This window comes from Bolinopsis microptera, chromosome 5, assembly GCF_026151205.1.
Source record: "Bolinopsis microptera isolate Bmic1 chromosome 5, MBARI_Bmic_1.0, whole genome shotgun sequence".
NCBI classification, from domain to species: domain Eukaryota; kingdom Metazoa; phylum Ctenophora; class Tentaculata; order Lobata; family Bolinopsidae; genus Bolinopsis; species Bolinopsis microptera.
Genome location: NC_087076.1, coordinates 13,021,290 through 13,045,038, shown reverse-complemented (window position 1 = coordinate 13,045,038; position 23,749 = coordinate 13,021,290). Strand labels below are relative to the sequence as shown.

The 23,749-nt window shown below is 41.8% G+C and overlaps 4 protein-coding genes across 5 annotated transcripts in view; 1 reads left to right on the top strand and 3 right to left on the bottom strand.

Moving 5' to 3' along the window:
- The window catches only part of LOC134816145 (KICSTOR subunit 2-like), a 30,446-nt gene extending 12,806 nt beyond the window's left edge, over nucleotides 1-17,640 (bottom strand). For both annotated transcript variants that reach the window (XM_063824913.1, XM_063824912.1), the window contains exons 1-3: nucleotides 17,486-17,640; nucleotides 17,187-17,241; nucleotides 16,462-16,644 (exon numbers count right to left, since the gene is read on the bottom strand). In XM_063824913.1, coding sequence (XP_063680983.1) covers nucleotides 16,462-16,644; nucleotides 17,187-17,241; nucleotides 17,486-17,631 — 384 coding nt within the window. In that variant the 5' untranslated portion in view covers nucleotides 17,632-17,640. The remainder of the gene's footprint in view (nucleotides 1-16,461; nucleotides 16,645-17,186; nucleotides 17,242-17,485) is intronic.
- LOC134815976 (uncharacterized) overlaps nucleotides 1-23,749 on the top strand; it is a 578,562-nt gene that overhangs the window by 60,042 nt on the left and 494,771 nt on the right. The window lies entirely within an intron of this gene.
- LOC134816144 (uncharacterized) lies at nucleotides 17,639-20,949 on the bottom strand. The gene is made up of 3 exons (XM_063824911.1): nucleotides 20,798-20,949; nucleotides 19,640-20,495; nucleotides 17,639-19,216 (listed from the first exon to the last, which is right to left on the bottom strand). Exons 1-3 carry the CDS (start codon nucleotides 20,933-20,935, stop codon nucleotides 18,564-18,566), a joined length of 1,647 nt encoding a protein of 548 aa, XP_063680981.1. The 5' UTR covers nucleotides 20,936-20,949; the 3' UTR covers nucleotides 17,639-18,563.
- LOC134816146 (uncharacterized) lies at nucleotides 21,092-23,657 on the bottom strand. Its single transcript, XM_063824915.1, has 2 exons — nucleotides 23,019-23,657; nucleotides 21,092-22,756 (listed from the first exon to the last, which is right to left on the bottom strand). The coding sequence occupies exons 1-2, from the start codon at nucleotides 23,582-23,584 to the stop codon at nucleotides 21,949-21,951; spliced, it is 1,374 nt and encodes a 457-aa protein (XP_063680985.1). The 5' UTR covers nucleotides 23,585-23,657; the 3' UTR covers nucleotides 21,092-21,948.

Sequence of the window (23,749 nt, the reverse complement as noted above, 5' to 3'; positions counted from 1 at the left end):
TCTTATCATTGCTATGATCGAGGGAGTTGTGATATGGATTGACATTTCTAGAAAAGGCTGTGAAATGTTGGGATTCTTACAGATCACCATATTCCTTAGTCTGTCTCTCATCCTATCCACCATCTGCCTCTACCGAATCACAGCGGTTCTCAGGCCCAGATGGTACAAGAATATCGCTAGACGAAAAGTGGTTTTGAAGATCATAGCGGTGATCATTACCTCCTCCATCGTACTGTCCATCCTGCTGATCACGACCAAAACTATCCGTTTCAAGTACCTAGGTCCACCTCACTCCATAGGCTGCTCCCTCTACGTGCTGAAGAAGATGCTGCACATCTTTACTTCCTTCCTCATTGTCATTACACTTGTGGTTAACCTCATCCTGGCCTCTACACACTACGTTCTTTACCGGTACTTTGGAAAACCGACCTCCACAACCCAGGAAATGAACGCCATGAAGAAAGGGGCCCTCTTTGTAACCTCCCTAACCACTTTCTCCTACTTTATCTGCTACTTTCCCGCTGTTATCGTCAACTTCATCCTCAATATCAACCACGTGTACATCTTGGAAATAGGAGCCCCTTACCTACTGATCCTGGATTTCACCCTCACCCTTTTGCCGCATCTGTACTCCTGCATCCTGCCGCTCTGTCTCGTGACAGGGAAGACTTTGAAAAAGGTGACTGCAGCTGCTAAAGCCACCAAGCAGTCAGATGTGACGTTCGCTATGACGGCTGTGAAACCAGTGGCGTACCAAAGGGCCCCGTAGACCCCGCTATCAGAGATTTGCAGGTCTTTTTTACAAAAAAATCTTTCGATTTAGCAGCGAAATGTATCGTTTCCCGGCAAATTTATCGTTCGGTCGATGCGAAAAGAATATTTGAAGTACAAGAAGCTCCAGGGGGGGGGGGGACCGCCAAAAAACTGTAAGGGTGCCCCAAAAAATAACCTGACATTTTTTTATGGACCATACAACATTTTTGTAGGGGCGCCAATGCATTTCAGACTTCAGTGGGGGAGGCGGTTCAAATGGTAACGTTACGCCACTGTCTGTGACAAGAGTCAGGGAGTCAGTGGAATTTTTTGGTTCGATTTTAAATACAACGGGAGAACTTGCTGCATGCTGAAACTATACCTCAGCGGTGAAAAGCTGAAACTATTGACCAAATAAAGGTCAGATATTTGCGGCTGTGGTATAGGGTCACGGGTGAATACGCTTGTTTAAGTTGAATGATTTGGAGTTTGTTTATCACAGTAAACGACCGGGACATGATTTCAGGCCTGACCGGGACCGGGATCGGGACCGGGACCAAGAATCCTGAATTAACCGTGACCGGGACCGGGATCATAAATCAGCATTTGACCGGGACCGGGATGAAAAATGTGACTTGACCGGGACCGGGATAGCTCAAAATTGGCAATCCCGGTACCGGGATTCCCGGTACCAGGAGTTCCGGTCGATTACTGGTTAATTCATGATCATAATTTATTACTCAAACTTGTTTAGCAATTTCAAACATTGTTTTATTTGGCTCAGAGGATGTTTAAAGATGAAATTCACAATGAATGAAAGGAAAAACTTAAAATTACAGTGAATGAAATTATGTAAAGATCCCGGTCAAAATCCCGGCAAATTTGAGTGATTGACCGGGACCGGGACCAAGAATCCCGAATTAACCGGGACCGGGATCATAAATCAGCATTTGACCGGGACGGGACCGGGACCGGGATAGCTCAAAATTGCCAATCCCGGTCGATTACTGGTTTATCATAAAACTTGTCATAACATGAAATTTGCTGGTTTCGGGTTACAAATAGTTGAACATGTCGTGTTACTGCTTATCTCACAAGTCCTTGTTAGGATTGGCACCAACTTATCTGCAAAACATGTTTATTGTTCATGGTCACTTATTGAAACCTATTGTTTCATCTTTTCTAAGTTTGGTGACCGTAGCTTCTTTGTGGTGGCTCCAAAGAAGCTACGGAGATTTAGCATTTTCGGGTCCCTCTGGCCCTCAATTTTGCTATTCAAGCCAACAAAGAATTTATGAAGGTGACACAGGGGTGGTAGGTGTGGGTGAGCAGCACAAGATTCTGGTTGGCGTAAAACCATTGTGGCATTGTGTCTTGATACTTTGATATGAATGTGGAACCTGTCATTCCTGGTGCACTTTCTGTCGCTCTCTCACTTCTCAGTCTCTCATAGGTCCTGGACGTGTTACAATCGACCTTGCTATCAGTTCGAGCCCACGTTGCGTACGACATTTTCATGAAAGAAACGTTAATAAATATTCATGCTCAAGCATCGATCTAATTTTCACACCACCAGACGTAGGTAGTAATTTGACCATTTATTGATCATCTTTTCTTTTTGTGTGCTCATTTGGGCATTTGCCGGAGAAGAATCTTTTGTAGTTTGAGAAGATCCTTGTTGAATAAATGAATCGTATTTCAGGGTGCTATAAATAAAAAGTATTTCTATTAGTCCAATTCACCCCATTAACATTATAAAGCAACATCTTGTGGATTATGAAGGTCACTCTGGAGCGGAGAGACACCGACTTGACTGTGGACGGTCAACTTTAAATTCATTATTTATATTTTGTGTTCGCTGTTCTTCTATCTATGGATTATTCATAGTTTTGTAAAAAGATGAAAAGTGCTTAAAGTGTGACTTTTAGTGTGACGTTCAGTAAAGTTTTAAAACTTAATAAACTTACCCATTTCTCTTTCGTTAATTGTTTAACTTTTTTTAGGATAAAAAAAGGATAAAAGAGCCAATATGTACCCTACAGGGTATAAATAGTGTTAATAGTTTTAAAGTTATTACGAAATAAGATAAAATGGACCTGTGAGAAGGAAGTACATCACGTTTCATGCCGTTATATTTTAACGAAGTTTTTATCTACAGGTACGATGGCCTGTTTTGTCAACACACTCTTCATTATTCTCAATCTTCAAATACTGTTCGGTCCAAATTCATTTCTTTGCTTCACCCAAATTGAAATAAATGGTATAATCCATATAGCTAAAACAGACGATACTACAGATCACCCTCCTTTTCAAGCAAAAACAGACGCTGCTCCAAAGAAAAAAGAGCCAAAGATAAGGATTAGAGACGATGCTGATTCGATAGAAGAAGGGGAAGGGAAGACTGTGGGAATTGAAGATGACACTGATTCGATAGAGGAAGAAAATGGGATGATTATGGGAAGTGGGAAGAAGGGAAAAGTGGACCGTGGAAATCAGAAAATGTCTCTCCCAGTTTTTCTGGTCTCTACCGTCATAACACTTCTCAACTGCGGCCTTGCTCCAGTTTTCATACCCTTGAATCTTGGCACCCTAAAATCCCTCATAGTGATCTCCAGAGACAAACAACCCTTGTTCCTGCTGTTCGCTGCTGTTCCCCTGGTATGTTTGTTAGATCTTATCATTGCTATGATCGAGGGAGTTGTGATATGGATTGACATTTCTAGAAAAGGCTGTGAAATGTTGGGATTCTTACAGATCACCATATTCCTTAGCCTGTCTCTTATCCTATCCACCATCTGCCTCTACCGAATCACAGCGGTTCTCAGGCCCAGATGGTACAAGAATATCGCTAGACGAAAAGTGGTTTTGAAGATCATAGCGGTGATCATTACCTCCTCCATCGTACTGTCCATCCTGCTGATCACGACCAAAACTATCCGTTTCAGGTACCTGGGTCCACCTCACTCCATAGGCTGCTCCCTCTACGTGCTGAAGAAGATGCTGCACATCTTTACTTCCTTCCTCATTGTCATTACACTTGTGGTTAACCTCATCCTGGCCTCTACACACTACGTTCTTTACCGGTACTTTGGAAAACCGACCTCCACAACCCAGGAAATGAACGCCATGAAGAAAGGGGCCCTCTTTGTAACCTCCCTAACCACTTTCTCCTACTTTATCTGCTACTTTCCCGCTGTTACCGTCAACTTCATCCTCAATATCAACCACGTGTACATCTTGGAAATAGGAGCCCCTTACCTACTGATCCTGGATTTCACCCTCACCCTTTTGCCGCATCTGTACTCCTGCATCCTGCCGCTCTGTCTCGTGACAGGGAAGACTTTGAAAAAGGTGACTGCAGCTGCTAAAGCCACCAAGCAGTCAGATGCGACGTTCGCTATGACGGCTGTGAAACCAGTGGCGTACCAAAGGGCCCCGTAGACCCTGCTATCAGAGATTTGCAGGTCTTTTTTACAAAAAAATCTTTCGATTTAGCAGCGAAATGTATCGTTTCCCGGCAAATTTATCGTTCGGTCGATGCGAAAAGAATATTTGAAGTACAAGAAGCTCCAGGGGGGGGGGGGCCGCCAAAAAACTGTAAGGGTGCCCCAAAAAATAACCTGACGTTTTTTTATGGACCATACAACATTTTTGTAGGGGCGCCAATGCATTTCAGACTTCAGTGGGGGAGGCGGTTCAAATGGTAACGTTACGCCACTGTCTGTGACAAGAGTCAGGGAGTCAGTGGAATTTTTTGGTTCGATTTTAAATACAACGGGAGAACTTGCTGCATGCTGAAACTATACCTCAGCGGTGAAAAGCTGAAACTATTGACCAAATAAAGGTCAGATATTTGCGGCTGTGGTATAGGGTCACGGGTGAATACGCTTGTTTAAGTTGAATGATTTGGAGTTTGTTTATCACAGTAAACGACCGGGACATGATTTCAGGCCTGACCGGGACCGGGATCGGGACCGGGACCAAGAATCCTGAATTAACCGTGACCGGGACCGGGACCGGGATCATAAATCAGCATTTGACCGGGACCGGGATGAAAAATGTGACTTGACCGGGACCGGGATAGCTCAAAATTGGCAATCCCGGTACCGGGATTCCCGGTACCAGGAGTTCCGGTCGATTACTGGTTAATTCATGATCATAATTTATTACTCAAACTTGTTTAGCAATTTCAAACATTGTTTTATTTGGCTCAGAGGATGTTTAAAGATGAAATTCACAATGAATGAAAGGAAAAACTTAAAATTACAGTGAATGAAATTATGTAAAGATCCCGGTCAAAATCCCGGCAAATTTGAGTGATTGACCGGGACCGGGACCAAGAATCCCGAATTAACCGGGACCGGGATCATAAATCAGCATTTGACCGGGACGGGACCGGGACCGGGATAGCTCAAAATTGCCAATCCCGGTCGATTACTGGTTTATCATAAAACTTGTCATAACATGAAATTTGCTGGTTTCGGGTTACAAATAGTTGAACATGTCGTGTTACTGCTTATCTCACAAGTCCTTGTTAGGATTGGCACCAACTTATCTGCAAAACATGTTTATTGTTCATGGTCACTTATTGAAACCTATTGTTTCATCTTTTCTAAGTTTGGTGACCGTAGCTTCTTTGTGGTGGCTCCAAAGAAGCTACGGAGATTTAGCATTTTCGGGTCCCTCTGGCCCTCAATTTTGCTATTCAAGCCAACAAAGAATTTATGAAGGTGACACAGGGGTGGTAGGTGTGGGTGAGCAGCACAAGATTCTGGTTGGCGTAAAACCATTGTGGCATTGTGTCTTGATACTTTGATATGAATGTGGAACCTGTCATTCCTGGTGCACTTTCTGTCGCTCTCTCACTTCTCAGTCTCTCATAGGTCCTGGACGTGTTACAATCGACCTTGCTATCAGTTCGAGCCCACGTTGCGTACGACATTTTCATGAAAGAAACGTTAATAAATATTCATGCTCAAGCATCGATCTAATTTTCACACCACCAGACGTAGGTAGTAATTTGACCATTTATTGATCATCTTTTCTTTTTGTGTGCTCATTTGGGCATTTGCCGGAGAAGAATCTTTTGTAGTTTGAGAAGATCCTTGTTGAATAAATGAATCGTATTTCAGGGTGCTATAAATAAAAAGTATTTCTATTAGTCCAATTCACCCCATTAACATTATAAAGCAACATCTTGTGGATTATGAAGGTCACTCTGGAGCGGAGAGACACCGACTTGACTGTGGACGGTCAACTTTAAATTCATTATTTATATTTTGTGTTCGCTGTTCTTCTATCTATGGATTATTCATAGTTTTGTAAAAAGATGAAAAGTGCTTAAAGTGTGACTTTTAGTGTGACGTTCAGTAAAGTTTTAAAACTTAATAAACTTACCCATTTCTCTTTCGTTAATTGTTTAACTTTTTTTAGGATAAAAAAAGGATAAAAGAGCCAATATGTACCCTACAGGGTATAAATAGTGTTAATAGTTTTAAAGTTATTACGAAATAAGATAAAATGGACCTGTGAGAAGGAAGTACATCACGTTTCATGCCGTTATATTTTAACGAAGTTTTTATCTACAGGTACGATGGCCTGTTTTGTCAACACACTCTTCATTATTCTCAATCTTCAAATACTGTTCGGTCCAAATTCATTTCTTTGCTTCACCCAAATTGAAATAAATGGTATAATCCATATAGCTAAAACAGACGATACTACAGATCACCCTCCTTTTCAAGCAAAAACAGACGCTGCTCCAAAGAAAAAAGAGCCAAAGATAAGGATTAGAGACGATGCTGATTCGATAGAAGAAGGGGAAGGGAAGACTGTGGGAATTGAAGATGACACTGATTCGATAGAGGAAGAAAATGGGATGATTATGGGAAGTGGGAAGAAGGGAAAAGTGGACCGTGGAAATCAGAAAATGTCTCTCCCAGTTTTTCTGGTCTCTACCGTCATAACACTTCTCAACTGCGGCCTTGCTCCAGTTTTCATACCCTTGAATCTTGGCACCCTAAAATCCCTCATAGTGATCTCCAGAGACAAACAACCCTTGTTCCTGCTGTTCGCTGCTGTTCCCCTGGTATGTTTGTTAGATCTTATCATTGCTATGATCGAGGGAGTTGTGATATGGATTGACATTTCTAGAAAAGGCTGTGAAATGTTGGGATTCTTACAGATCACCATATTCCTTAGCCTGTCTCTTATCCTATCCACCATCTGCCTCTACCGAATCACAGCGGTTCTCAGGCCCAGATGGTACAAGAATATCGCCAGACGAAAAGTGGTTTTGAAGATCATAGCGGTGATCATTACCTCCTCCATCGTACTGTCCATCCTGCTGATCACGACCAAAACTATCCGTTTCAGGTACCTAGGTCCACCTCACTCCATAGGCTGCTCCCTCTACGTGCTGAAGAAGATGCTGCACATCTTTACTTCCTTCCTCATTGTCATTACACTTGTGGTTAACCTCATCCTGGCCTCTACACACTACGTTCTTTACCGGTACTTTGGAAAACCGACCTCCACAACCCAGGAAATGAACGCCATGAAGAAAGGGGCCCTCTTTGTAACCTCCCTAACCACTTTCTCCTACTTTATCTGCTACTTTCCCGCTGTTATCGTCAACTTCATCCTCAATATCAACCACGTGTACATCTTGGAAATAGGAGCCCCTTACCTACTGATCCTGGATTTCACCCTCACCCTTTTGCCGCATCTGTACTCCTGCATCCTGCCGCTCTGTCTCGTGACAGGGAAGACTTTGAAAAAGGTGACTGAAGCTGCTAAAGCCACCAAGCAGTCAGATGTGACGTTCGCTATGACGGCTGTGAAACCAGTGGCGTACCAAAGGGCCCCGTAGACCCCGCTATCAGAGATTTGCAGGTCTTTTTTACAAAAAAATCTTTCGATTTAGCAGCGAAATGTATCGTTTCCCGGCAAATTTATCGTTCGGTCGATGCGAAAAGAATATTTGAAGTACAAGAAGCTCCAGGGGGGGGGGGGGACCGCCAAAAAACTGTAAGGGTGCCCCAAAAAATAACCTGACGTTTTTTTATGGACCATACAACATTTTTGTAGGGGCGCCAATGCATTTCAGACTTCAGTGGGGGAGGCGGTTCAAATGGTAACGTTACGCCACTGTCTGTGACAAGAGTCAGGGAGTCAGTGGAATTTTTTGGTTCGATTTTAAATACAACGGGAGAACTTGCTGCATGCTGAAACTATACCTCAGCGGTGAAAAGCTGAAACTATTGACCAAATAAAGGTCAGATATTTGCGGCTGTGGTATAGGGTCACGGTACGGGTGAATACGCTTGTTTAAGTTGAATGATTTGGAGTTTGTTTATCACAGTAAATGACCGGGATATGATTTCAGGCCTGACCGGGACCGGGATCGGGACCGGGACCGGGACCAAGAATCCTGAATTAACCGTGACCGGGACCGGGACCGGGATCATAAATCAGCATTTGACCGGGACCGGGATGAAAAATGTGACTTGACCGGGACCGGGATAGCTCAAAATTGCCAATCCCGGTACCGGGAGTTCCGGTCGATTACTGGTTAATTCATGATCATAATTTATTACTCAAACTTGTTTAGCAATTTCAAACATTGTTTTATTTGGCTCAGAGGATGTTTAAAGATGAAATTCACAATGAATGAAAGGAAAAACTTAAAATTACAGTGAATGAAATTATGTAAAGATCCCGGTCAAAATCCCGGCAAATTAGAGTGATTGACCGGGACCGGGACCAAGAATCCCGAATTAACCGGGACCGGGATCATAAATCAGCATTTGACCGGGACCGGGATGAAAAATTTGACTTGACCGGGACCGGGATAGCTCAAAATTGCCAATCCCGGTACCGGGAGTTCCGGTCGATTACTGGTTAATTCATGATCATAATTTATTACTCAAACTTGTTTAGCAATTTCAAACATTGTTTTATTTGGCTCAGAGGATGTTTAAAGATGAAATTCACAATGAATGAAAGGAAAAACTTAAAATTACAGTGAATGAAATTATGTAAAGATCCCGGTCAAAATCCCGGCAAATTAGAGTGATTGACCGGGACCGGGACCAAGAATCCCGAATTAACCGGGACCGGGATCATAAATCAGCATTTGACCGGGACCGGGATGAAAAATGTGACTTGACCGGGACCGGGATAGCTCAAAATTGCCAATCCCGGTACCGGGAGTTCCGGTCGATTACTGGTTAATTCATGATCATAATTTATTACTCAAACTTGTTTAGCAATTTCAAACATTGTTTTATTTGGCTCAGAGGATGTTTAAAGATGAAATTCACAATGAATGAAAGGAAGAACTTAAAATTACAGTGAATGAAATTATGTAAAGATCCCGGTCAAAATCCCGGCAAATTAGAGTGATTGACCGGGACCGGGACCAAGAATCCCGAATTAACCGGGACCGGGATCATAAATCAGCATTTGACCGGGACGGGACCGGGACCGGGATAGCTCAAAATTGCCAATCCCGGTCGATTACTGGTTTATCATAAAACTTGTCATAACATGAAATTTGCTGGTTTCGGGTTACAAATAGTTGAACATGTCGTGTTACTGCTTATCTCACAAGTCCTTGTTAGGATTGGCACCAACTTATCTGCAAGACATGTTCATTGTTCATGGTCACTTATTGAAACCTATTGTTTCATCTTTTCTAAGTTTGGTGACCGTAGCTTCTTTGTGGTGGCTCCAAAGAAGCTACGGAGATTTAGCATTTTCGGGTCCCTCTGGCTCTCAATTTTGCTATTCAAGCCAACAAAGAATTTATAAAGGTGGCACAGGGGTGGTAGGTGTGGGTGAGCAGCACAAGATTCTGGTTGACGTAGAACCATTGAGGCATTGTGTGTTGATACTTTGATATGAATGTGGAACCTGTCATTCCTGGTGCACTTTCTGTCGCTCTCTCACTTCTCAGTCTCTCATAGGTCCTGGATGAACTTTTTTAAATATTGCAACAAATCGCAAAACGTGTTACAATCGACCTTGCTATCAGTTCGAGCCCACGTTGCGTACGACATTTTCATGAAAGAAACGTTAATAAATATTCATGCTCAAGCATCGATCTAATTTTCACACCACCAGACGTAGGTAGTAATTTGACCATTTATTGATCATCTTTTCTTTTTGTGTGCTCATTTGGGCATTTGCCGGAGAAGAATCTTTTGTAGTTTGAGAAGATCCTTGTTGAATAAATGAATCGTATTTCAGGGTGCTATAAATAAAAAGTATTTCTATTAGTCCAATTCACCCCATTAACATTATAAAGCAACATATTGTGGATTATGAAGGTCACTCTGGAGCGGCGAGACACCGACTTTACTGTGGACGGTCAACTTTAAATTCATTATTTATATTTTGTGTTCGCTGTTCTTCTATCTGTGGATTATTCATAGTTTTGTAAAAAGATGAAAAGTACTTAAAGTGTGACTTTTAGTGTGACGTTCAGTAAAATTTTAAAACTTAATAAACTTACCCATTTCTCTTTCGTTAATTGTTTAACTTTTTTAAATTAATTCTGTAAAACCATAGGCCTCACTTAGACCTATTTTTATCTAAAAATGTTGCTACTTTTAAGTTTTCTAGCAAAAGAAGGATAAAAGAGCCAATATGTACCCTAGAGGGTATAAATAGTGTTAATAGTTTTAAAGTCATTACGAAATAAGATAAAATGGACCTGTAAGAAGGAAGTTCATCACGTTTCATGTCGTTATATGTTAACGGAGTTTTTATCTACAGGTACGATGGCCTGTTTTGTCAACACACTCTTCATTATTCTCAATCTTCAAATACTGTTCGGTCCAAATCCATTTCTTTGCTTTACCCCAAGGTTTGAAGCTGAAGTTGAAATAAATGGTATGATCCATATAGCTAAAACAGACGTTACTACGGATCACCCTCCTTTTCAAGCAAAAACAGACGCTGCTCCAAAGAAAAAAGAGCCGAAGATAGGGATTAGAGACGATGCTGATTCGATAGAAGAAGGGGAAGGGAAGACTGTGAGAATTGAAGATGACACTGATTCGATAGAGGAAGAAAAAGGGATGATTATGGGAAGTGGGAAGAAGAGAAAAGTGGACCGTGGAAATCAGAAAATGTCTCTCCCAGTTTTTCTGGTCTCTACCGTCATAACACTTCTCAACTGCGGCCTTGCTCCAGTTTTCATACCCTTGAATCTAGACACCCTAAAGTCCCTCATAGTGATCTCCAGAGACAAGCAGCCCTTGTTCCTGCTGTTCGCTGCTGTTCCCCTGGTATGTTTAACAGATCTTATCATTGCTATGATCGAGGGAGTTGTGATATGGATTGACATTTCTAGAAAAGGCTGTGAAATGTTGGGATTCTTACAGATCACCATATTCCTTAGCCTGTCTCTCATCCTATCCACCATCTGCCTCTACCGAATCACAGCGGTTCTCAGGCCCAGATGGTACAAGAATATCGCTAGACGAAAAGTGGTTCTGAAGATCATAGCGGTGATCATTACCTCCTCCATCGTACTGTCCATCCTGCTGATCACGACCAAAACGATCCGTTTCAGGTACCTAGGTCCACCTCACTCCATAGGCTGCTCCCTCTACGTGCTGGAGAAGATGCTGCACATCTTTACTTCCTTCCTCATTGTCATTACACTTGTGGTTAACCTCATCCTGGCCTCTACACACTACGTTCTTTACCGGTACTTTGGAAAACCGACCTCCACAACCCAGGAAATGAACGCCATGAAGAAAGGGGCCCTCTTTGTAACCTCCCTAACCACTTTCTCCTACTTTATCTGCTACTTTCCCGCTGTTATCGTCAACTTCATCCTCAATATCAACCACGTGTACATCTTGGAAATAGGAGCCCCTTACCTACTGATCCTGGATTTCACCCTCACCCTTTTGCCGCATCTGTACTCCTGCATCCTGCCGCTCTGTCTCGTGACAGGGAAGACTTTGAAAAAGGTGACTGAAGCTGCTAAAGCCACCAAGCAGTCAGATGTGACGTTCGCTATGACGGCTGTGAAACCAGTGGCGTACCAAAGGGCCCCGTAGACCCCGCTATCAGAGATTTGCAGGTCTTTTTTACAAAAAAATCTTTCGATTTAGCAGCGAAATGTATCGTTTCCCGGCAAATTTATCGTTCGGTCGATGCGAAAAGAATATTTGAAGTACAAGAAGCTCCAGGGGGGGGGGGACCGCCAAAAAACTGTAAGGGTGCCCCAAAAAATAACCTGACGTTTTTTTATGGACCATACAACATTTTTGTAGGGGCGCCAATGCATTTCAGACTTCAGTGGGGGAGGCGGTTCAAATGGTAACGTTACGCCACTGTCTGTGACAAGAGTCAGGGAGTCAGTGGACTTTTTTGGTTCGATTTTAAATACAACGGGAGAACTTGCTGCATGCTGAAACTATACCTCAGCGGTGAAAAGCTGAAACTATTGACCAAATAAAGGTCAGATATTTGCGGCTGTGGTATAGGGTCACGGTACGGGTGAATACGCTTGTTTAAGTTGAATGATTTGGAGTTTGTTTATCACAGTAAACGACCGGGATATGATTTCAGGCCTGACCGGGACCGGGATCGGGACCGGGACCGGGACCAAGAATCCTGAATTAACCGTGACCGGGACCGGGACCGGGATCATAAATCAGCATTTGACCGGGACCGGGATGAAAAATGTGACTTGACCGGGACCGGGATAGCTCAAAATTGCCAATCCCGGTACCGGGAGTTCCGGTCGATTACTGGTTAATTCATGATCATAATTTATTACTCAAACTTGTTTAGCAATTTCAAACATTGTTTTATTTGGCTCAGAGGATGTTTAAAGATGAAATTCACAATGAATGAAAGGAAAAACTTAAAATTACAGTGAATGAAATTATGTAAAGATCCCGGTCAAAATCCCGGCAAATTAGAGTGATTGACCGGGACCGGGACCAAGAATCCCGAATTAACCGGGACCGGGATCATAAATCAGCATTTGACCGGGACCGGGATAGCTCAAAATTGCCAATCCCGGTCGATTACTGGTTTATAATAAAACTTGTCATAACATGAAATTTGCTGGTTTCGGGTTACAAATAGTTGAACATGTCGTGTTACTGCTTATCTCACAAGTCCTTGTTAGGATTGGCACCAACTTATCTGCAAGACATGTTCATTGTTCATGGTCACTTATTGAAACCTATTGTTTCATCTTTTCTAAGTTTGGTGACCGTAGCTTCTTTGTGGTGGCTCCAAAGAAGCTACGGAGATTTAGCATTTTCGGGTCCCTCTGGCTCTCAATTTTGCTATTCAAGCCAACAAAGAATTTATAAAGGTGGCACACTCACAGGGGTGGTAGGTGTGGGTGAGCAGCACAAGATTCTGGTTGACGTAGAACCATTGAGGCATTGTGTCTTGATACTTTGATATGAATGTGGAACCTGTCATTCCTGGTGCACTTTCTGTCGCTCTCTCACTTCTCAGTCTCTCATAGGTCCTGGATGAACTTTTTTAAATATTGCAACAAATCGCAAAACGTGTTACAATCGACCTTGCTATCAGTTCGAGCCCACGTTGCGTACGACATTTTTATGAAAGAAACGTTAATAAATATTCATGCTCAAGCATCGATCTAATTTTCACACCACCAGACGTAGGTAGTAATTTGACCATTTATTGATCATCTTTTCTTTTTGTGTGCTCATTTGGGCATTTGCCGGAGAAGAATCTTTTGTAGTTTGAGAAGATCCTTGTTGAATAAATGAATCGTATTTCAGGGTGCTATAAATAAAAAGTATTTCTATTAGTCCAATTCACCCCATTAACATTATAAAGCAACATATTGTGGATTATGAAGGTCACTCTGGAGCGGCGAGACACCGACTTGACTGTGGACGGTCAACTTTAAATTCATTATTAATATTTTGTGTTCGCTGTTCTTCTATCTATGGATTATTTATAGTTTTGTAAAAAGATGAAAGGTACTTAAAGTGTGACTTTTAGTGTGACGTTCGGTAAAGTTTTAAAACTTAATAAACTTACCCATTTCTCTTTCGTTAATTGTTTAACTTCTTTTAATTAATTCTGTAAAACCATAGGCCTCACTTAGACCTATTTTTATCTAAAAATGTTGCTACTTTTAAGTTTTCTAACAAAAGAAGGATAAAAGAGCCAATATGTACCCTAAAGGGTATAAATAGTGTTAATAGTTTTAAAGTCATTACGAAATAGGATAAAATGGACCTGTAAGAAGGAAGTACATCACGTTTCATGTCGTTATATGTTAACGGAGTTTTTATCTACAGGTACGATGGCCTGTTTTGTCAACACACTCTTCATTATTCTCAATCTTCAAATACTGTTCGGTCCAAATCCATTTCTTTGCTTTACCCCAAGGTTTGAAGCTGAAGTTGAAATAAATGGTATGATCCATATAGCTAAAACAGACGTTACTACGGATCACCCTCCTTTTCAAGCAAAAACAGACGCTGCTCCAAAGAAAAAAGAGCCGAAGATAGGGATTAGAGACGATGCTGATTCGATAGAAGAAGGGGAAGGGAAGACTGTGGGAATTGAAGATGACACTGATTCGATAGAGGAAGAAAATGGGATGATTATGGGAAGTGGGAAGAAGAGAAAAGTGGACCGTGGAAATCAGAAAATGTCTCTCCCAGTTTTTCTGGTCTCTACCGTCATAACACTTCTCAACTGCGGCCTTGCTCCAGTTTTCATACCCTTGAATCTAGACACCCTAAAGTCCCTCATAGTGATCTCCAGAGACAAGCAGCCCTTGTTCCTGCTGTTCGCTGCTGTTCCCCTGGTATGTTAAACAGATCTTATCATTGCTATGATCGAGGGAGTTGTGATATGGATTGACATTTCTAGAAAAGGCTGTGAAATGTTGGGATTCTTACAGATCACCATATTCCTTAGCCTGTCTCTCATCCTATCCACCATCTGCCTCTACCGAATCACAGCGGTTCTCAGGCCCAGATGGTACAAGAATATCGCTAGACGAAAAGTGGTTTTGAAGATCATAGCGGTGATCATTACCTCCTCCATCGTACTGTCCATCCTGCTGATCACGACCAAAACGATCCGTTTCAAGTACCTAGGTCCGCCTCACTCCATAGGCTGTTCCCTCTATGTGTTGAAGAAGATGCTGCACATCTTTACTTCCTTCCTCATTGTCATTACACTTCTGGTGAACCTCATCCTGGCCTCTACACACTACGTTCTTTACCGGTACTTTGGAAAACCGACCTCCACAACCCAGGAAATGAAGGCCATGAAGAAGGGGGCCCTCTTTGTTACCTCCCTAACCACTTTCTCCTACTTTATCTGCTACTTTCCCGCTGTTATCGTCAACTTCATCCTCAATATTGACCACGTGTACATCTTGGAAATAGGAGCCCCTTACCTACTGATCCTGGATTTCATCCTCACCCTTTTGCCGCATCTGTACTCCTGCATCCTGCCGCTCTGTCTTGTGACAGGAAAGACTTTGAAAAAGGTAACTGCAGCGGCTAAAGCCACCAAGCAGTCAGATGCGACCTTCGCTATGACGGCTGTGAAACCAGTGGCGTACCAAAGGGCCCCGTAGACCCCGCTATCAGAGATTTGCAGGTCTTTTTTACGAAAAATCTTTCGATTTAGCAGCGAAATGTATCGTATCCCGGCAAATTTATCGTTCGGTTGACGCGAAAAGAATATTTGGGGTACAAGAAGCTCCAGGGGGGGGGGGGACCGCCAAAAAGCTGTAAAGCTGTAAGGGTGCCCCAAAAAATAACCTGACATTTTTTTAAGGACCATACAACATTTTTGAAGGGGCGCCAATGCATTTCAGACTTCAGTGGGGAGGCGGTTCAAATGGTAACGTTACGCCACTGTCTGTGACAAGAGTCAGGGAGTCAGTGGACTTTTTTGGTTCGATTTTAAATACAACGGGAGAACTTGCTGCATGCTGAAACTATACCTCAGCGGTGAAAAGCTGAAACTATTGACCAAATAAAGGTCAGATATTTGCGGCTGTGGTATAGGGTCACGGGTGAATACGCTTGTTATAACATTTAAAAGTTGATTGATTTGGAGATTGTTTATCATAACATGAAATTTGCTGGTTTTGGGTTACAAAATAGTTGTACATGTTACTGCTTATCTCACAAGTCGTTGGTAGGATTGGCACCAACTTATCTGCAAGACATGTTCATTGTTCAGGGTCACTTATTGAAACCTATTGTTTCATCTTTTCTAAGTTTGGTGACCGTAGCTTCTTTGTGGTGGCTCCAAAGATGTACAATCGTCTACCATCTCATCAGCCCTTTCCCTGGAATCCTTTCAACAACAAACAACTGTCCTATTAAAAACTGTCCATTAACAAACTTGAGAATCTTTATCGATATAGTATTTTTGGTCGTAACTGGTGTAAGATCTTTAATTATTAGTATCGTTTAATCATTAGTATCATTTTTTTGCAAATTTCCAGTCCTTGCCTAATATTCAATTACATTTCTCGGATTAAACAGTGCTAAGAATAAGTTGTATCTTAATGGTAAATTATCAAACTATATAATAAACAATTTATTATTATCTTAAATTCGATAATAACGTCAAATTAAAAAATAAATAAATAAAAACAAACAAATCTTACGGTATTAGGAATATAGTTCCTTTAAACTAAACAAATCTTACGGTATTAGGAATATAGTTCCTTCCGCTGGTGATATTGTGGCTGAAGCTGGCAATGTTCTTGATGAGTTGAGACTTGTTCTTCCGGAGGTCCGACTGTACGTAGTCTCGTTCCTTATCTATCAGGTTCACGATAACCGGACGGAGTTGACCCAGCACACTGCTTCCAAACGCAGAGTTTCCACTCTGCGGACGATTATTGTAGGGGTGTAAATTAATTTTGAATTAATTAATACACTGTCACGTGACTTTTTAAACACGCTCTCTTGGTGGCCCTGAATGACTATTCGAAATCCTAGCCCTCTAATCTGATCCCAACTCTAACCCTAACCCAATCTCTAACAAAAGCATATGCTGAAACCCTAACCCTAACGAGAAATTAGACCAACTTCCTTATATGGTCATATCACGTGATCGAGACAGTTTTTCGCCAATATCTCGCCAGAGAAGCATTTCAACCCTATGTCATAGGGATGATTCGGAATCAGTGCCCGAAAATAAATCAATTCAAGTTGGTTTCAACTGTCGGGGGCCCTTTTAGAAAAACCTCGATGATCGACAGTAGAGTAATTTAGCACGCTCGCTTTTTTTATTGCATTGCCATGCCTGTCTCTGTGTCTCTGTGGGTTGATTAAATAATAAATATGCGATGGAAAAATTTAAAGAAACCTCAGAAATGCTGAAAAATTGCAATATGAGTTCATGAACCCGTTTCTAATTTAAGTTACTTGTTTGGAAGTTGAGTCGAAGGCTTGGTTCACTGCAGACCTCGCATCATCATACCTGAAGTGAGGACTTCAGTTTCATTGGAAGTAAAAGTTATAGGACTTATGACACATAGGCCATAGCAGAGTCAAAATTTACCTAAAAAGTAATGATAAATAATAAAACAAATATTTAATAAAACAAATATTTATTTTTACGGCACAATCAAACAATATCAATAATAAATAAATCAGGGGATGTTTGAAGAGGCTTCAAGTGCCACTTGAACAGAGATCAGGCTCCACCTGAAAATTATCCGCACCTGAACAGAGCTATCCTCTGAAAAATATTCTTGAGACTCTTTTCCGTGCGGAGTCGCTCCTCAGACAGCATATTCTGGTGGTCTAGGACCACATACTCACCCTCATCGGTACTAGCAAATCTACTGGCGCTCGACCTCCGGGACATTCATCGGCTGTGTGGGGGGGGGAGTTAGGCGATCAGTTTTATTTACTGCTTAGTGTTTTGCGTAGTGGGCGAGGTGAGGGTGGCTCTATTTTGGCACTTGTATCATGTATGTGCTTAAATCATGGGCTTTCCTTCAGATGTTTAATTTGCTATATTAGTTATCAGAAAACATTAAATCGCAATTTGTTACATAGCTAAATTCATGATGGATGGCCTTACTGGAATGAAATGTTTGAAAATGATTCGAGTGCAATGAAGAAAACTCCGAAAGTGTATAATAATAAGAATTGGGTATTGGAATGATAATGCAGAATCTAAAATTGCATGATATTGAACAATTTGTTTTGAAAAAATACTATCATCTAACTATAATTATATGAAATATCATTTATTGATAATAAACTATCAATGACAAATATACTGCAGTAATAAGCAAAACCAAAAATACAGTGGGGCGGACTTTAAAGTCACACTTTAAACAAACTATAGCTACCACACGATATTGATTAGTCCACTCGAAAGAAAAATAAGAAAATAACAAATATTATATTAAATAAAAGAAAACGATACCCAGCCTTACGGAGTTAACTCTTGGTCTGGTAATACTGGCTGTTATTATTGAAAAAATTTAAATTTTTCTCGCTAGTAAAACTTCACACTTCCCCAATAAAATCAGGACTTCAAATAAAGCAACAGCAACCACTACTATACGATACTCATTACACAGTGTGTATGGTATAGCAGGGGTTTACACGTGCTTCTGTAAAATGCAGACCTTTAACATACACATTATAAGTACCCTCAGTCAACACTTTAACTTCGATTTGAACTATATTTGAACGTATTAGTTACCCATGGTAACTGATAACTGATGGTTACCATTGGTTACCATTGGTTACCACTTGTTACCATTGGTTACAAGCTGTACATATTCACAGGATGCCCACAACCAACAGTCCTGACTTATTACAAGAAAGTCCCTTCACTCTCCCAGCTACATTGACGTGCTGTATTGGTTTACTGTGGAGTTTACTGTGGAGTCTCGTGTCCCAGGCCATGATGTTTCCGTGAGAGTCCCCTGTTACCAGGGTATTTTCGTGGACAAACGTGCAGTGCGAGATAACCTTCTTCTGCACTTTGTGCGTGGTGTCGCTGTGGTAACCGTTTGTTTGGGGCGAGTTCTCGGTGGCGTATTTTCTGAGCACTTTGGTTGTGGCAATATCCCAAAGTAACACGTCCCCTGAGACGAGAGCACAAGCTAAAACCTTCCCGTTTGGAGATATGGCCAGCGCTGATACGTATGATTTGAACGGAACAACACGTGCACAATTCCCGCTGCTAACATCCCACAGCCTACAACTGAGATCCTCACTAGCAGTCACCACGTAGCTGCCGTTAGGGTGGAATTCACAGCGCGACACGGGGGCGCTGTGCCCCGCAAAGATGCGCAGCGGCGAGGAGTGGTCAGTGCGCCAGAGCTTGGCAGTGGTGTCGTGGGAAGCTGTGCAGAAGAAGGGGGTGACTGGGGAGAAGTTGACGTGGAATACGGGCCATTTTGAGTGACCACAGTATTTGTACACCATCCCTGAGGTTATGGGAATTAGATTGAGGGGTTTGGGAAATGTACTTGTGCCACCACTTCTTATCTTATGAAAGTGATAAGACAATAATTGTCCTGAGAAATTTTAACTCCAAATATCCGAATTATTGTTATTGTGATAAATATGATGTTTCTAATAAAAATTTCTGATAATTCTGTTTTTATATGCGACCAAGTTAAATGCTCTTTTCAGGATTAAAATAGATCATGAATGCTCCATATCGATTTGAGTTATTTTTAGCTTTCGGATTCCTTAATATGGTTATGCATAGGATTGTGCTACTTAACTGTGCTAGGTGACATGTCTAGTATGGCTTAATGATCCGACATGTAAAATATGCAGTTTTTGTACTAAAATTCAAGTATCCTTCAAAAATGCCCACTTAACTAACTTCAAATAAAACTCACGGTCTGTCTGAAGATCCCAGAGGGCCACAGAGCCATCATGAGAGGCGGATAGAGCGTGCGTTCCCTTAACACACACCCAGTATACGGGCCCTGAGTGACCCCTTAGTTCAACATAAAGCCGGTCACTTTCTCCCTGATCAACTGAGAAGTGCTCGTCGTACATAACACTTGTTTCTGGGGCTGGCAGTGGGGTTTTGGGGGCTGATTTGGAGTTGGATTGGGAGATTTGGGAGGGTGGACTGCTGGTCATGGACCACTTGTAGATTGTTGAGTCGGTTGAAGAAGCCAGGAGAGTTTTGTTATCGGGCGTCAACGTCATGCATAAAATGGTGTTTTTGTTCGTGACTTTAATTGTTTTCACAAACGAAAACGAGGATGGTCCGAGACCCAATTCTAAGTTTGAACATGCTTTTTGTAAAGCAGTCTGGGATTTTGGTTCCGTGACTTTCTGATTTGATTCTTTCTTGATGTCAAAAACAAACTTCTGATTTGTGACTGATAGGATTGACAACCATTCCTGCTGAGTAATTAGGTCGATCAAATGTTCATAAGTATTTCTTGACAAACTGATCACATGTTTCGTGTTAAAATAATCTTGATCATCTACTTCATTCGCACTTGCAAGAATCTTCAATTCGACTATTTTAGCAAGAAAGCTGATGTAAACCTCTTTGCTCTGTCTCTGTCTCAATTCATGATACAAGAAAACACACAGTGGTGGTATGAAATCCTTTAGCTCGCATTTTAAAGTGTCTGGAAGCTGCTCGATGTATTTTCTTAGGATGAGAATTTGTTTTAAGTAATCTATCTGTCCAGATTCGAAGTAGGATATCGGAGCTGGTGTATTTAATGCGCCCTGAAATCGAAAATATTTCAACAATCTTTCAATTAAGACGCGTGCAACTGATTCGTAAAATCGATTAGCTTCCGAAGTCGGATTTTATTTTCAAAATTAGATAGCGTGCGAATGACCGTGCGTACATACGTGATTATACGATAGCTCGGCCAAAATGAGATTTCTGCGCCAAAGACTCACAAAATAATCACATCATTTGCATCGCGCGTTACGAATATGCCATCAAAACACGCGAATTTTGGGACAACTGGCAATTTTCAATCGTCATAAGCTTCGCGTTATCTTAGAAAGAATAATGTTACCTCTTTCACCGAACAGCCTTTTAGAGAATGCAGGTCGATAACTAGTCTAGGAAGTGAGGTGTTTAAATTCTGTACAGTGTTCTTGATCACTTCTAGGGAATCGTTGTCCACTTGCTGCTCCGAAAATTCTTGCTTCATCTCATACCTATAGACCTGAAGGGTAAAGAGGTTTAATAAACGATGTTTAGGAATTTAGGAGGTACCGGAAGAATCAGAAAAAGAATTTGGTGAGAGGATATGTGGCTCTGAGTTGTTAGTTTTATTTTGTGATTTAAGAAAGAAAAGGGTAACGCATGATGAAATTCGCAAGTGTTATATTTTAGTAAAACATTTAAATTTCGAATCTTCGAATCACATTCGTTGTAAACAGGGACTAAGATAAATCAAACGTAAATCAGTAAAAAATAAATACATGAAAGTATGAAAACAAAATGTGACTTTAATTAAATCAAATCGAAAATTCTTTTTATTAAGGTCACACTCAAAAATTATTTCAGAACATTGTCAAACAAAAAGGCACATGAATTCTGTCAAACAAACTCACAGCAACTAATCCTAGAAATAATATCCATTACAAGAACACCGAATCAAAGTTCCGACCAGTAATATCGGAGATATTATCCGCTAGCTTGCTACATCTCATGGAATGAGACGTCAGGAAAACATTTGCTGTGCTGGTATTTTTCACAACAGTCGAGCAGTTCAACCCCTTCACCCCCACCAACTCAATATCACTCTCATCATCACACCATTCCTTGCAATCCTTTATCTGCTGATGTGAATCTGTTGACGTTTTACCAGCGTTGCTGTAAAGCAGAGTTTTAGTCAACTTGTTGAACACGAAACTGTTCACCCCCTGAGTGGTTTTCTGGGGTTTAGCCTTCATTTCCACGTTGAAATACCCGCTCACATCACCCAACAACAGTAAACAAGCCGACCAGTACTGGTGGACTTTATCCGACATATTCTCCCCCACCAAGATAATAGTTGTGTTCTGTATGCTCTGTATCAACAGCTCGCACACTTTCAGCTCACTGTTTTCTAGATAAGGAACGAAGTAGTCGAGGGTGTCATGGTACGCACTGTCCCCAGAGGTTGAGTCACTTGGTTTGGATGAGTCTAGGATAACTTGAGGTGAGTCAGGAGCTGCTTCACCCTGAGAGGGAGGTGAAGGAGAGTGGAGTGAAGGAGAGTGGAGTGAGGGGGAGGGAGGTGAAGGAGAATGGAGTGAGGAGGAGGGGAGTGAGGGGGAGTGAGGTGAGCGGGAGGGAGGTGAGCGGGAGGGAAGTGAGGGGGGAGGGGGAGGGAGGTGAGGGGGGTGAGGGGGAGGGAATCACTTCCTCGTCACGTGACAGTAGTTTGTAGTTTAGAGAGTTTCCTGGAAGTTCGCTCCCGCTAACATGAGATTCCAGGGAGTCTTGGAATGTCTCAAATGATATAGAAGCGATAGTGGCTGACCGTTTTAGACCATCCTTTGCTTTCTTTTTGTCAAAGAGCTCATTTAGCAATGAAAACTTACCATGCTGTGAACTGAAACTCCTTAATAACTGTCTACTGCCAGAGTTGCAAAACTCGTCCTCAGGAATTTCAAGAGAAACCATCTCAAACGAATTCACAATGGGAGTTAAACTGTCCCTCCTGGCATCAAGCCTGTGCGAAACCGCTAGATCCAGACCTTGCAACATCAAATCCATGGCCATCTCCGAGTGTTGATCCACAGTTTTATCTGAGTCAGTTTCAGAGGGTGCTGATTTTAAACTAGCCCACATTTTACTAGTCAGGAAAACCCGAACTATAGTGACTTTCTCCAAACTGGGTATACTCTCTACAGGAACATTAGTCTCCTCTAACCCCTGGATAACCGTCAGGATACAACTGTTCAGGTTGGTATACACTATCTTCTTGTCGTGTATAACTACACCACCGTGCACTTGTAGACTGTCCAGCAGAGTAGAGCACCTGCAACATATTCAGCTTATTTTAGTGAGAGTAGAGCACCTGCAACATATTCAGCTTATTTTAGTGGGGCTGTAAATTGGGCGTGGTATTCATATTTTGTAAGATATAGCGGGTCAAACTTAAACAGGAAAACATTATTTATAGCTGAGAAACGATAAAATGGCCCGATCTTGTATATTATCCAATTTCATATCTATATTTCATCGCTTAAAGCAAATCTTGTCAGGAAGACTTAAAAGGTAAAATCTAAGGTTATAATTACCTTAATAAGCAGTCGAGCGGAACATTACTCTTATTGGGCAGATACCCTACATTGTTCCTGAAGGTAACCCCTCTATCAGGTATAATACACGTGATGATATGTCTAGCTACCTTCCTTATCATCATCCTTATCTGGTCCGGGGTATACTGGATGTGAAGGGAACAGAGCGGACCTAGGAACAGGACCATGGAGTCTATAAATAGCTTCACCTGCTGTACCATTGTCTCGTTAGACATGTCAGTGGGGCCGGACAGCACTATGAAGTAGGTGTAGATCTTCACAACCCCTAACTTGAACTCGGAGGTGTCTATTAGGGTGGGGATGCTTGTTTTCTGTAGAGAGGAGAGGATGTCGTGCAGGGCGTACATGTTACCAGCTATAGTCTGGCAGTCTTCTTGGGAGAGACTGAGGGGGTGGTAGAAGATGATGCTGTCTGATTTCATGAATGTCTCCTCGCAGAGTAGGCTGGTATCTATGATGATGCATATCTTGGAGAGGTTTCTGGTTTGGGGGAGGGTGGGAGGGGTGTAGTTGATTTGGGGTCCAGGGTCCCTGTTACTCGGCATATCCTCGCGCTACGGTTCCGTTTCCATTGTTACTGTGATTCACATTTTCATGGTAGGTCACATAGACTGCCCTGATAAGGGGGATTTTTCTGTTAATTGATGGGTTGAACTAGATGATTTAGTGAATAAAAAGATATATCAATATCTTGACTCACAAGATATTAC